General features: G+C 36.9%; 1 protein-coding gene across 10 annotated transcripts in view; it reads right to left on the bottom strand.

Annotated features, from left to right (window-relative positions):
- HERC1 (HECT and RLD domain containing E3 ubiquitin protein ligase family member 1) overlaps positions 1 to 13,760 on the bottom strand; it is a 206,552-nt gene that overhangs the window by 96,453 nt on the left and 96,339 nt on the right. For all 10 annotated transcript variants that reach the window (XM_047765943.1, XM_047765980.1, XM_047765969.1 and 7 more), the window contains 6 exons: positions 12,170 to 12,284; positions 11,961 to 12,081; positions 9,742 to 9,913; positions 7,111 to 7,423; positions 6,517 to 6,637; positions 1,882 to 1,933 (listed from right to left, as the gene is read on the bottom strand). In XM_047765943.1, coding sequence (XP_047621899.1) covers positions 1,882 to 1,933; positions 6,517 to 6,637; positions 7,111 to 7,423; positions 9,742 to 9,913; positions 11,961 to 12,081; positions 12,170 to 12,284 — 894 coding nt within the window. The remainder of the gene's footprint in view (positions 1 to 1,881; positions 1,934 to 6,516; positions 6,638 to 7,110; positions 7,424 to 9,741; positions 9,914 to 11,960; positions 12,082 to 12,169; positions 12,285 to 13,760) is intronic.

Here is a 13,760-nt window from a genome sequence, read left to right as displayed (position 1 = left end):
TTGAGAGAAAAGAACAATTTTAACCAACAGACTATCACTTATAAATATGATCAGTACAGTAGGAAACTCTTAAGTGATAGGTTGGATCATTTATGCCACTCAATAAGTTTGGAGCCATGTTTTCCTTAATATAAAACAGAAATTACAGCAACAATCTTCATCTGAACCAAGCAACATGAGAAAGATAAAGCTGTTCCAAAAATTTTAATTTTTTTTTGTAGGGCCACACCCACGGCATGTGGAGGATCCAGGCTAGGGGGTGATTTGGAACTATAGCTGCTGGCCTACATCAGAACCACAGCAATGTCAGATCTGTGACCTACACCACAGCTCATGGCAACACTGGATCCTTAACCTACTGAGCGAGGCCAGGGATCGAACCTGCAACCTCATGGTTCCTAGTTGGATTTGTTTCCACTGCGCCACAACGGAAACTCCCCCAAAATTTAATTTCTAAATCACATGGTTAAGAAAAAGGATACTCTGGCTAGTTATGGCACATGAACTGCCAATTTTCAAAGAATTAGAAAATAATAAAATACATACTGCACATTATACTAACCATTTATTTGATATCACAAATACCTTATAATTTTTTTAGAAACCCAACAGCCTTAATACACTATAGTATTAAAACTTTACAATAAAGAAAGCACCATCTCTAGTCTTTAGAATTCCTAATAGTTCAGATTAATCATTTTCTGCATTCTAAGTACCAACATTTCTTCCTCTAAGTTATAAATACAAAAAAGAAAAAGTTGTGTGTGAAATTTCTTCCTCTCATTCCTTTTTTTCTGTGGGGGAACCTAACATCCTGCCAAGGAAGCTATCAAGAAAAGAGTTTAATTCTGAAATACAAAAGACTTTTAATATCATGGAAAAAAACAGTTTTCCCACAGGCTTTTAGGAAACTGCCACCAGGAGATATCTAGAACATTTCACATTTTCACAACCAGAGGATAAAAGCATTCAATAAAAATAAAAGTGCCAGAGTTCCCGTCGTGGCACAGTGGTTAATGAACCCAACTAGGAACCATGAGGTTGCGGGTTCGATCCCTGCCCTTGCTCAGTGGGTTAACGATCCAGTGTTGCCGTGAGCTGTGGTGTAGGTTGCAGACAAGGTTCGGATCCAGTGTTGCTGTGGCTCTGGCGTAGGCTGGTGGCTACCGCTCCGATTCGACCCCTAGCGTGGGAACCTCCATATGCCGCGAGAGCGGCCCAAGAAGATGGCAAAAAGACAAAAAAAAAAAAAAAGTGCCAATTAATAGAGAACAATATTTGGAGAGTTTTTCGTTACCTTGGAGTTGTATTATCTAAAAGTGCTGTTCTTTCCATCTACTTGTACATATAAACGAGGTAACTATATTATTCCTTAAGATACAGCTTTTAACAAATGAGCTTAACACTTGATGACACTCTAAAATTGTTCCTCATGGGAAAAGTTTTTTTAAGAAATCATTTGCTCATCTTTCACATTCTCTAACTTCAGAGGCAAGGAGGAAAAAACTAGAAACTTTCAGTTTGAAAGTAGAATGTGTGTATAATAGGCAAATGGGATAAACAGTTCTCCCTGTAACACCTTTTAAACTATAGCTACTCTACCAGTGAGCTAAAACATGGCAAATTATGTCCATAACTCCCCACAATGTAAAGTACTGCTTCTGGAGTTCTACAGGACTTTTAAAAAGTCAAAACACACAACAAATGAGAAACAAAACTGATTAACTCCTAGACAGTCCCAGACTTTTTAAGGGTATATATTTTAAAGAAAATGATCTTCCTTTTAACTTTTCTGATAAAATGTTTCAATGACAGATCTAAATACATCAGACATAAAAAGAGCTACTTAATTTCATCAGATACTTAATAGCTAATGCTTACCTCTCTTTCTATGAGATGATGCCAAATCCAAATCAACGTTTCGTCTTCCACTCTAAGTTAAAAATAAATAATAAAATTGTGAAAATTATTTTAAAATTAAGAGTTAACTGAATATTGGAATAAAAAATAAACTATATAATTATAGCAATGTGCTATTTATTCACCAGTCACGCCAGGCTAAGAACAAAAAATCTCTAAAAACCCAGTGAAAACAGCTGTAAGAGAGCCCAGGCACAAGACTCTGAGATACTAAAATATAAAGCCAATTAACACTGTAAAATAGTAGAAGTTTTTCTTTGTTGTCACCTTTTCTTCTTTGGAATCTTTGTCTTTTATCTTCCAAACACAGTATGATTTTGGCAGCACCTGCAGCATACAAAAGTTCCCAGGCCAGGGACTGAGCATGTGCCACAGCAGTAACCAGAGCTACAGCAGTGACAATGCCAGATCCTTAAGCCACTGAGTCACCAGGGAGTTCATTATCTCTTATTAATATCCTCTGTAGCCAAGTCCTAGATGCCTAAAGCAGCTATAGCAAAGTCCCATTTTCCAAAATAACTACTTGATCTATCCTCACTTTCCATTCTTTTCAACTCTCATTAGCCTTGGCTAAGTATACAGAAGAAGAGAATCTGATATATAGTTCTAAGCCTTCTGGTAGTATTTTAAAATATTTTGAAATGCTTTTAAATAACAGAAGAAATCTCAAACTGGTGAAACTGCAGACAGCTTAATAAAGAGTGAAGGCTTTTAGGAAGAATGGGAGTATATTTCTGTGTGTGTGTGTGTGTGTGTGTGTGTGTGTGTGTGTGGTGGTGAGGCACTGTTGAGAACTACCTACTCTCTCGTATGTACACCCAGCCATAAACAAACCATGTGACTTAAATTTATGTATAGACTTGACATTATGGTCTTGGCAATTTCAACTGTATTCTATCACATAATAAAAAAGTTTGTGGCAAAGAAGAAAGCGTGCAGAAGTAATAAAACAGATCAGTTCAGGAAATCTTTTCCTGCTAACACATATAGACATATGCATGCACACTGTGGATAAATACATTTTGTCTAACACACACACACACACACACACACGCACGCGCGCCAGAAATAAGTATGTCCTCAGGCCATTTGATAGACCAAATACCAAAGAGTTGTCACAATAGCTATAAAGATATTACCATTTCATGTATATAACATTTTTATTACATAGGACCTTTTATCTCATGCCTCAGAACGAGAAACATCTAAGTTTCTCCTGAAAACCTGGTTTGGTCTTACCTTTTAGACACTAAATCATATTAACTCATGCTTTTTCCTATTTGGTGGCCAATCTGTAATACACCACCACGGGATATGTGCGGAGGTGTGGAAATCTTACTCAGGGCTTTATTTTCCTCTCTCAACTTCTTTTAGACATAATTTATTCACCTAATTTATACTTTTATAAACAGTATTTATTCATGGATATTAAATCAAATTCTTCATGAAATAGGGGAGTAGGGAAATGAGGGGGATAAATTGGGAGAGCACAGTAAGAAATGCTGATAAAGGAGTTCCTGTCGTGGCGCAGCGGAACCAAATCCGACTAGGATCCATGAGGTTTCAGGTTCAATCCCTGGCCTTGCTCAGTGGGTTAAGGATCCGGTGTTGCCGTGAGCTGTGGTGTAGGTTGCAGGATGCGGCTCAGATCTGGTGTTGCTGCAGCTTTGGTGTAGGTCTAACCCCTAGCCTGGGAACCTCCATATGCCGTGGGTACGGCCCTAAAAAGACAAAAGACAAAAGACAGAAAAAAAAAAAAAGAAAAAAGAAAAAGAAATACTGATGAGAGTGACAACTGTCAATCAGGGTTTAACTGTGTAAATGTTCATTTAGGTTTCTCTGTTTACTAAGACAGAGAATTAAATAGGATATCACATAATACTCTTTTTTTTTTTTTTTTTCCCCTTTCCGGCCTCCCCGCAGCACATGGGAATTCCCAAGCCAGGGATCAGACTGGAGCCACAGCTGGGACCTAAACCACAGCTGCGACAAGGCTGGATCCTAACCTATCATGCGGGGCCAGGGATTGAACCTACATCCCAGTGCTCCCAAGACACTACTGATCCCCTTGCACCACAGCAGGAACTCCGATCACATAATACTCTTTATGAAACACAAATTTAGCACTGAACTGATTAACTTCAGTTATTTTAAGAAAACATTTACTAACAATTCAGAGTAAATGAAGTACTAATAGATATCAAAGATAGGAATGGTAATCCTAAATAACCTCAGACAGAAGGGTAACATATTTCAACTGGAAAAACCCTAAGTACACCCCCACTACTTGCTCCTCTTTGTCTATATCAGGCTCTCTGAAGCTGAAGGTTCAGCCCAGGCTGCCTCATTTACAAGAGAATCTGTTCTCTCTTGTTCTTGGCTTTTTCACCTTTTATGACACTATCATTCTAAATATTCCATAAGGAAAGATGATCAAGAGTCCATCTTTTTCAAAAATGTGTTTATTAATCTTTTTAGAATTCTGTAGAAACTAGACTTGGCAGTTAAATCTAGTTTCAAGCCACCTCCATTTATCTGTCTTCTCATTATGTTTTTAAAACATAACTTTAAACATGTTTTAAAAACCCACCTGAGCAAGTGTAATAGGTAGTTATTCCCTGTTGCAAAGATAAGAAGCTGGGGCTCAGAAAGGTTAAGTGTCTTGCCCAAGGGCAAAATCAATAGAACCTACTGTGGAACAAAGAGTGCATATCTGGAAAAGAAAACAAACTGTAATTTTAAATAGAGTGGTCAGGGTAGGCATCACTGAAAAAGTAACATCAGAATGAAGAGCAGAAGTGAGGGAATTTGCCTGCAGACAACAGTATTCCAATCAGAAGAAACAGCCATGTAAAGGCCCGGTGGGGAAGTTATGTGGCGAAGAGGTCAGTGCAGTAGAAGAGTCTACCAAGAAAAAGAGCAGCAGCAGAGGAGATCAGAGAGGAGCGAGGCCAGGACACCTCAAGTCTTAAAAACCCCTGTAGGGACTTAGGCTTCTACTCTGAGGAAAAAGTCATTGGAGGTTTTGAGGAGAGAAGTGACATGTTCTATTACAAAATTACCACAAGGCTGGGGAGACTAGATAATGAGAATGATCAACTTTGAAAAATTAAATGGACAGAGGAATCTCAGTAGACTACAAGACTAGGAATATGAATTGGGAGCACAGAGATATGAATGGGAATGAATAATAAAAGGCAAAAGAACAAAAAAAATAAATGAAACTTGAAGATACTGTTCACCTATCCTTAGAGGGGGAATCTGTCACGCTTAGAAGTTTGTTTTAAAACAACAGCATTATGTTTATGTAGCAATCCATGCTCCTCAAAAATAAGGTAAAGCAACAGCCAAAATGAAAACCCAGCTATGAACTCCACGTCTAAAGCCATTCAAATAGAAGGAATCTTTTAGACAGTTTTCATTCCGTAATTTATTTTACTCATTACATTATAGCATACCTTACTTCCTACTTGAGAGATATATATACACACACATATACACATATATATATACATATATATACACACGCACACACACACACATATAAAACAGCATCTCACTTATTTGACGTTTACCTTAAATGCCTGTAGTCCAGGTCCTCAGGCTTTTTTGACACATAACTGAGAGCTACTTAAAGTTGGTAAATAGAGGAGATATAAACAGCTTTGTATTGTACAGCAGAAATTGACAGAACATTGTAAATGAATTATAATAAAATTTTTAAAAAGAAAAACAGATTTGTATTTTAGAAATATTATTCTAGTGAAATGTCAAAAATGGGCATGGGATAAGAGATAGGGCAACCAGTTTGGAGATTTCTGTACTGGTCCAGGCAGAAAAGAAGGAAAGTCTGAAACAGCAGTTACAGGAGGGACAGACAGGACATATCAGAAAGATGTTAAGAGTTGAAATTGTCAAGATTTGTCTAAATAGATTGTGGGGAGTGAGGAGGTTGCAGGGACCTGGAATTAAGAAAAAGTAGAGTCAAGGATGAGCCCAGGTTTCCAGCCTTAGTAATTAAGAATAGCACTTACTTAGATAGGGAATATGAGAGGAGAAGAAGTTTGGGAGTAAGAGAAGTTTATTTTGGATAGGTTAAGATTATGGTCACCTGACATGTACAGGTAGAATGTCCACCAAGGAGTCAGCTATACATGAATTTGGGAGTTCCTGTCATGGCTCACCCGAAACGAATCTGACTAGTACCCATGAGGATGCAGATTCAATCCCTGGCCTCACTCAGTGGATTAAGATCCAGAGTTGCTGTGAGCTGTGGTACAGGCCAGCAGCTGCAGCTCCAATTTGGACCCTAGCATGGAAACTTCCATATGCCACGTGTGCAGCCCTAAAAAGACAAAAAATAATAAAAATTAGATGCATGAATTTGGAGATTAGAAAGACGGCAGAGCTAAAGATAGAAATCTGAGAGTCCTTAACACATAGATGATGAATATCTATGCAATACAATTACCTCATTTCTCTTAAAAGTTCTTTTAAAAAAGTTATTTGTCTGAAACAAAGGTATATTACTTACTCTAACCAAAGCCTTATGTATCTACATACAAATCCTTCTTTACTGAATCTAGATATACCTACCAGTGCATAACCCTCTTCATCTGATTCAGGCTGAGACAAATCAGATTCACTCCTCGATTTGATCAGTCTATAATTTGGACTTGCGTGGACTAGTCGGCTCTCTGCAGTAAGACTTTCACTCCTGTCTCACATGCACAAAGAAAAGTTTTTTGATTTGGGACTGTTAGTGAACATAAAATTGAATGCAACTAGCAGCATAGAGATAAAATACACACACAGTGAGGAGTAATTACATCTGTTGATGAAAAAATCCTGATTCTTAGCTAGGTCTAAGCACAAAGTCTGTCTCGATTATATCAGAAAGACTTTCATGTCACTACATTACAGAGATATGCAAATACTGTTATATGTTTCTCAACTATTCTGTTATTTATATGTATGAAAATCTGTGTCTCCTCATTGAATCTGAAGTTTATACTCCAGGCTGAATTAGTACCACACTTTACATTACTTTAAATTCATCCTCCTCAATTTCTATTTCCTCCTCCATGTCTGTGTTAATTTCAGAACACAATAACTTTGAGAATAAACCATTTCATTAAATAAAGTAACAAAGGGAGGAAAAAGATGTTTTAAGTTTCTAGTCAGTCCCACCTGGTCATAAGTCCACCCCCTTCAGAGGCACTTGTAGAAGGCTGATGCAACTGTCCTTCTTCCCTTCGTTTCTGCAGCTCATCAATCACAGGACTTACTCCTAATATTAACAGGGCACATCGATGAATCACGGAGTTGCAGGCAGCAGTGTACACATCCTGACCCTCGGGAAGGTCTGTGCTGACCCTTCGCTCTTGCTGAGACTGAGGAGGTGGATCATCGGCTCGAGCCCCAGACCCTGCCCCACTGCTCATTCTATCTCGATCTCGGCTACGAGCTACTTCACGGGCTGAGAGGAAACACTGAAAGATTTCTGTAACATGCAACACAAAAACAAGGTCTTAACACATGGGGAGAGAAAAGCAAAGAAAATAACAATAAAAATAGTCAAAAAGTTTGGACCAAAAACTTACTGAAGAGGGAAAAACTTTTTTTAGGCATTAAGTACAGCAAAGTAACAAAAGTTGAAATCTTATTTAAAAATACAGATATATTAAACTTTTCATAAAAATCACAATAGGAAATACTGATGCCTTTACAGAATTTAGATTTGGTTGATTTTATTTCTACTCTTATGCATTTGATCAGGGGTTTGCAAAGTGTGGTCCCAGAAGAGCAGCATCAACATCTGGGCACTCATTAGAAATGGAATATACTAGGTCTATCCCAGAATTTCTGTAACAGAAACTCTAGGCATGGAGCCAGCAATCTGTGTTTTAACAAGCCTTCCAACTGATTTTGAAGGCCATTAAAGTCTGAGAAGCACTGGGTTAGATAAAATAACTTCCTATTTCTGAAATGTTCATGACCTGGGCTTGAAAACTGTCAGGTTGCAAAAGAAACAAACAAAACTTAAGTTGCATTAATTATAATGAAAAGCTCTCTTTCCCTTTCCAAAGTCCATATAATTCCTAACACCTACACGTTGTTGTATTTGGAACACATTAAATAAGCACAACCATTAAAGGTCTTTGCTGAAACAGAATCTGGTTATAATACACAGCTAAGATTGACTCCAGAGTCAAATGGCATCACCAGGAGTGTCTGTCTAATGCCATCCCTTCCCAATTCACAAGTGCAGAAAATCAGTGGGTTTAACAAGATTCTGATTCAGTAGTTGCTATTTCACAGTTAGAAAATTTTTTTTTCTCAAATTTGGAGATGTTATTTTTTATGGGGAACCTAGGCAAAAAAGTTAGTAAAATACTAGACTCATCCGTTAACATGGAAGAACAAACTTTAAAAATAGATCTGAGTGTTTCACAGTATTATTATGACAACATATTCATTATGCTGTTAGAAGTCCCTTACGTCTAAGAAAATCAAAGCAACAAACCAGTCCAGAGCTGGAAATCAGTTCAGGTAATCAAGAAAATGGTCACTAGAATTTTGGGCAGACTTGATTCTAATTCCAGTTGCTACTAACTATGGCCCTAGACATATAATTTTGCCTCCTTAAACCTCAGTTTGTCCATTTTTAGAATAGAGTAATACTAGAAAACATTTTCTAAGACTTAGAGGATTATAAGTTAATTTATGTGAATGTGAAGTATTTCATCCAGTGTCCAGCATTTAACCTGTGCTCAAAAAGGTAGCTAGTTGAAAAATTATTACTCCCCAGGTAATTATTATGCTTTTACTAATAATTGAGGGTTATATTATTATTTACTAATAATTAAGGGTGTTTTCCTCTTTGATCTTTGCTTTCAAGAATTTCTAAATTAAGACTTAAGTTCAATTGCACAAGTTCCTCAGCCTTGGCTTTTAAAATATAATTATTCTCCCCCTCCTCATCTTTAAAACCCTTTTCTCCATTTGGACCTTATCTTTTTCTTTTTGTTTTAATGTACTTTGGTCTTGTTTTGAGCCACCTCAAAAATCTTTTTTTTAGAAATATGCAGAACACAAATTAATAATAAAGTTAGGTATAAAATTGATTGAAATATACAGACAGTCCCAATATCAAATGCGTTAACTAACCATAATGCCTTAGGCTTACAAAGTGAATACACACTTTAACTTGGAAGAGCCAAATCACTCAACAGATACTAACAAATGTTCAAGCTTTGATAGTTCTCTTTAAAACTATCTGTAGCCTTGGAATATAAAAGTATGAAAAATGTTATTCACCAGCTAATAATACTTTCTTGCTCTCTACTGAAAACAGCAGTGTAGTCAGTGAAGTTAATAATTTTAAAAGCTTTACATATGGAAAATAACTGGGCTCTCCTAATAGGCACAGAAAAGGGCCTCTCTTCCTCTCCACTCAGAGGTTGGCCAGGCCAATGGACAACCTGGTACACTTCAGAGATCAAACTCTGAACGACCCTATCCAATGACTCATGGACATCAAAATTACCTCATGAATGAGGCTCGACGGAATAGGTACTATTTCCAAAAGCCTGCTTTCAGAGCTTTTCAGCCCAAAACATGCAATCTAATACTTTCAGGATGGAACTAACACAGTTGTAAGAGCTGAAATGTTGTGTAATATTGTTCAGATCATCAGGAGAATATCAGATCCTTTTAGAAAAATTGTAAAGAAATGTTTGCCTTTCTCTTCTACAGCCAGTTTCCCTACCAAAAAGAATGCCACAGTGTATATCTGTAAAGCAAGAAGAGTGTACTCACTGCCAGCTGTCATCACTTCGTGTTCCCGTTCTTCCTCCTCATCCTCTGGCTCAGGATGCCCCTCTTCCCGATCTCGCTCAGCCTGTTCTTCCATTTCAGCTTCTTCATCAATGGTCCGGGTAAATGCATGCTCCTGAGGATCAGCATCTGCAGAATCTTGGTTTTCTGGGATCTTCAAGAAATGATCAGAGCTACGCTGAATATATTTTTCAAAAACTTTGAAAAACTTCATTAAAACCTTGACTTCTTTACCATGGAAAATAATACTAATAGCAGTAATAACACATGAATTTTACTACAAAAATGCTAAAGATATCCTGGATAAATCTGAAAAGATTAGAAAGAATGTATACAGACACCTAACACTCTCTTCATCAGTATTCTGTCATGCTATAAATTGAATGATATATACTGCTATTCAGTTGTAAATTGCTAACAGAGCTGTAACCTAAAATGAATTGAATATGATGCTAAGCATAAAAGGTAATTAAAGAACATTAAGTTTGGAGTTCCCGTCGTGGCGCAGTGGTTGACGAATCCGACTAGGAACCATGAGGTTGCGGGTTCGGTCCCTGCCCTTGCTCAGTGGGTTAATGATCTGGCGTTGCCGTGAGCTATGGTGCAGGTTGCAGACGCGGCTCGGATCCCGCGTTGCTGTGGCTCTGCTGTAGGCTGGCGGCTACAGCTCCGATTAGACCCCTAGCCTGGAAACCTCCATGTGCCGTGGAAGCGGCCCAAGAAATAGCAAAAAAAAAAAAAAGAACATTAAGTTTGATTCCATTCAGTCTCCCTCAAGTTTGTGTATTGTTATTACTCTGTATAAATGTTTAAAAACTCTAATTTAAAACAAAACAGTACTTAAAAAATTTTTTTTTGGTGAGAACATTTACATTCTACTCTCTTAGTAAATTTCAATTATACAAAAAGTATTGTTTTTCATTATTTCCTTTACTTTGCCCCTGAAAAAACCAAAAATCAGAAATCTGGTAAGGAAAATGTTAATTATGTTTCTCATGATGGTTATGCTATCTAGCAGTTATTTAGAAAAGAGTCCTTACATCAAGTAGAGAGTCAAAAATGCCATAACAGTTTATTATTTTCCCCACCAATTTCAATATAAAGCACAAATAAAAATTTTTAATGATATCCTTATTTGGAAAATAAAAGTTATTTTGTGATTCATGGCCAGATGGGGATACTGAGCAGTCAGACTCACAAAAAGTCATTTATCCCCATAGTATGTGAGTTTCAAATTGGAGCCTCAATGAAACAGTAAATTAATATATTTCATGGGCATTCAAGGTCACTAACAAAGAGTCAGAACCACAAATATTAAATCAGTACATGCCAAAAGAGTAAGTACAATAATACAAATGTAGAGATAATTTTTTTTTAATCCATGGTTTAAAAAATGGAGTACAAAACATCTAATGTACGAAGTTTCAAAGTAAGCACTTCTGAAAGTGATGTTTCAGGCTATGCTCCCTAATTACATGATCATGTTATCAGGGCTACCAAGCACTTTAGAAATCATCTCATTTTTGCTGTTACTTCTGGAACATCCTTAATAAAAGTTTTCAATCTTTAGTAGAGGACAACTTTAATCACCAGAAGACTTTTTTCCTTATATTTAGCTAACAACAATTCTCCATTCAGTTGTTACCCTTTGGTCCTACTTGCGCCCTCTGGAACATCAGGGAACGTATTTATTTACTCTCCAACATGGAAGCCCATTAAGTATTTTTAAGGCAGCTATCATTCAATTCCCCTGTTTCCTTTTTCTAAGGTAATCATCTTTGACACTTTCTAGTTCTTATATAAGATGATATTCAGATCTTTCACCAATATAAGATAATCTGCTAATATCCCTCATAAGTTATGGCATCCCAAATCAAACAGGATAATTCAAATGTGGTCTGATCAGCATAAAATAAAGGAATAGTATTTAATATGATTTGGACAATTTGATTTGTTATTACTTATATGACCTAAGAATATATAAACTTTCTTAGCAGCTATATCACACTTGATAAATATGAGAGTAAATAAACCCTCAATCTTCTACTCATCTAATTTTTTTCACCACAAAAAGAACTATTCAACATTTATTTAACATAAGCAATAATTAAAGCACATTTTTCCCTCTCACATAAATCAATATGGAGCTATCTCTCACAGCCTGAAGAAAAACATAGAAATTAACTGATTTCCAACTTTACCCATCTGTCTCTTGATGATGACCTGGTCTGAATAAGCTCAAGGTTCTTGCAAGCAAGTAAACGACTTCGAACTTTGTACACACAACGGTATACTTCTGATAAGCTTTTACCAGGTTGATATCTAAATAAAGAACCAAAATATAAAAGTTACCTAATTTCTAACATCATGAGAGCAAATATTTGTCTGAGGATAGTTTTAAGTTACTTGCCGGCTTTCTCCACATGCTTGACTGAGTAAATTTGTGTGTTTCAGAAGAGCTGCAAGAACAAATCTAGACACAGTGTCCAACAGTGACTCATTACTTAAAGTTGCACTGTCCCAATCTGAAAATAAAAATGATGCATTGACTTATAACAGGAAACAGTTCAGAGGTAATTTTAATAGCTTTAGTAATCCAACACCTGAATTTTATTGTTTTCCTAAGCAGTTATTTAATAAATTCACTTACTAGATCCTGCATACTGTACTAGGAGTACAGCAGTGAACAAAACTAAGTTCCAGATCTCAAGGAGCATATATTCCAGTTAGGGGGAGGAGACTGGGGGAGACAATAAATAAAAACATTAATATGACAGAAAAGTGCTCAGAGAAAAATAAAGCAGGGTAAGGAGAAAAGGAAATACTGTACTGCGTGGGTTTACTATTTCATAAAGGCTGGTTTGGGAAGGTCTCCAATGAAGTGAAAATTAAGCAGAGATCTAGATGAAATAGGGGAAGAAGCCACATAGAAACAGTGTCCTTTCAAAAAAACTATGCGGAGGTCCTAAAGTGAGTTCAAGGAGCCAAGCGCAGCTAGAGCAAAGTGTGCATGCAGAAGAGTGGTAGGAGACAAGAGAAAGCTGCCTGGGAGCACATCACACAGAGCATCACAGACCATTGCAAGTCCTTTAGGTTTTACTCTGAGGGATATGGGAAGGACCATTAGAAAGCTCTGAACAGAGATATGGCATGACATAATTTGTATTTTAAAAGGCTCACTCTAACTGCTGAATGGAGAACTTACTACAGGGACAGCAACAGCAGAAGCAGTTGTTGCAATAATTCAGGTGAGAAATGATGATGGTGGCTCAGACCAAAGTACTAGCAGTGGAGGTAGTAAGAAATGGTCAGATTCCATATGTATTTTGAAGACAGAATTGAAAGAATTTGTTGATGGATCAGATGCGAAAATGAGAGAAATTAAGGATGACTATAATGTATTTAGAATGTAGCTGGCTTTTACTGAGAGAAGACCACAAGAACACTTTGAGGGGACAGGTATCTGAAATCAGGAATCTGGTTTTGAATACTATCTATTAGAAATCCCAGTGGAGATACCAAGTAAACTAGTCAAGTGTGTATCCAGTATTAGAAGCCATTAAAGTAGATACTGTGAATACATGTACATTTAGGTGGGTAAGAAATGAAATATTTGGACAGAGATGAGTACATGCATTTGAAAACTCAAGTCACAGCATTAAATAATAAGAACTAGTCACAGCAGCTTTCTTTAATTCCATGTTAGCAGACCAGTATTGTGCTTTAAAAATGCAATACACCTGGGAGAGACAGGTAATATAAGAAAAGGAATGTACTTATATATGACTGGGTCATTCTGCTATAAAGCAGAAATTGGCACAGCATCGTAAATCAACTATACTTTAATTTTAAAAATGGGAAAAATGCAATACATTCAGTAGATTCCAAATGGGGATTGGAGGTCTAGTGTCTACCCCCAGAATGTCTGCTAGACTCTGTTAACAGACTTACCATGCTACTTAAAAACAAAACCAAACGAAACACTGTTGGAAAATACTAAG

This window comes from Phacochoerus africanus, chromosome 2 (assembly GCF_016906955.1).
Source record: "Phacochoerus africanus isolate WHEZ1 chromosome 2, ROS_Pafr_v1, whole genome shotgun sequence".
In the NCBI taxonomy this organism is placed as follows: domain Eukaryota; kingdom Metazoa; phylum Chordata; class Mammalia; order Artiodactyla; family Suidae; genus Phacochoerus; species Phacochoerus africanus.
Note: the sequence above shows the minus strand (reverse complement) of the source record. Positions and strands in the feature narration are given on the sequence as shown.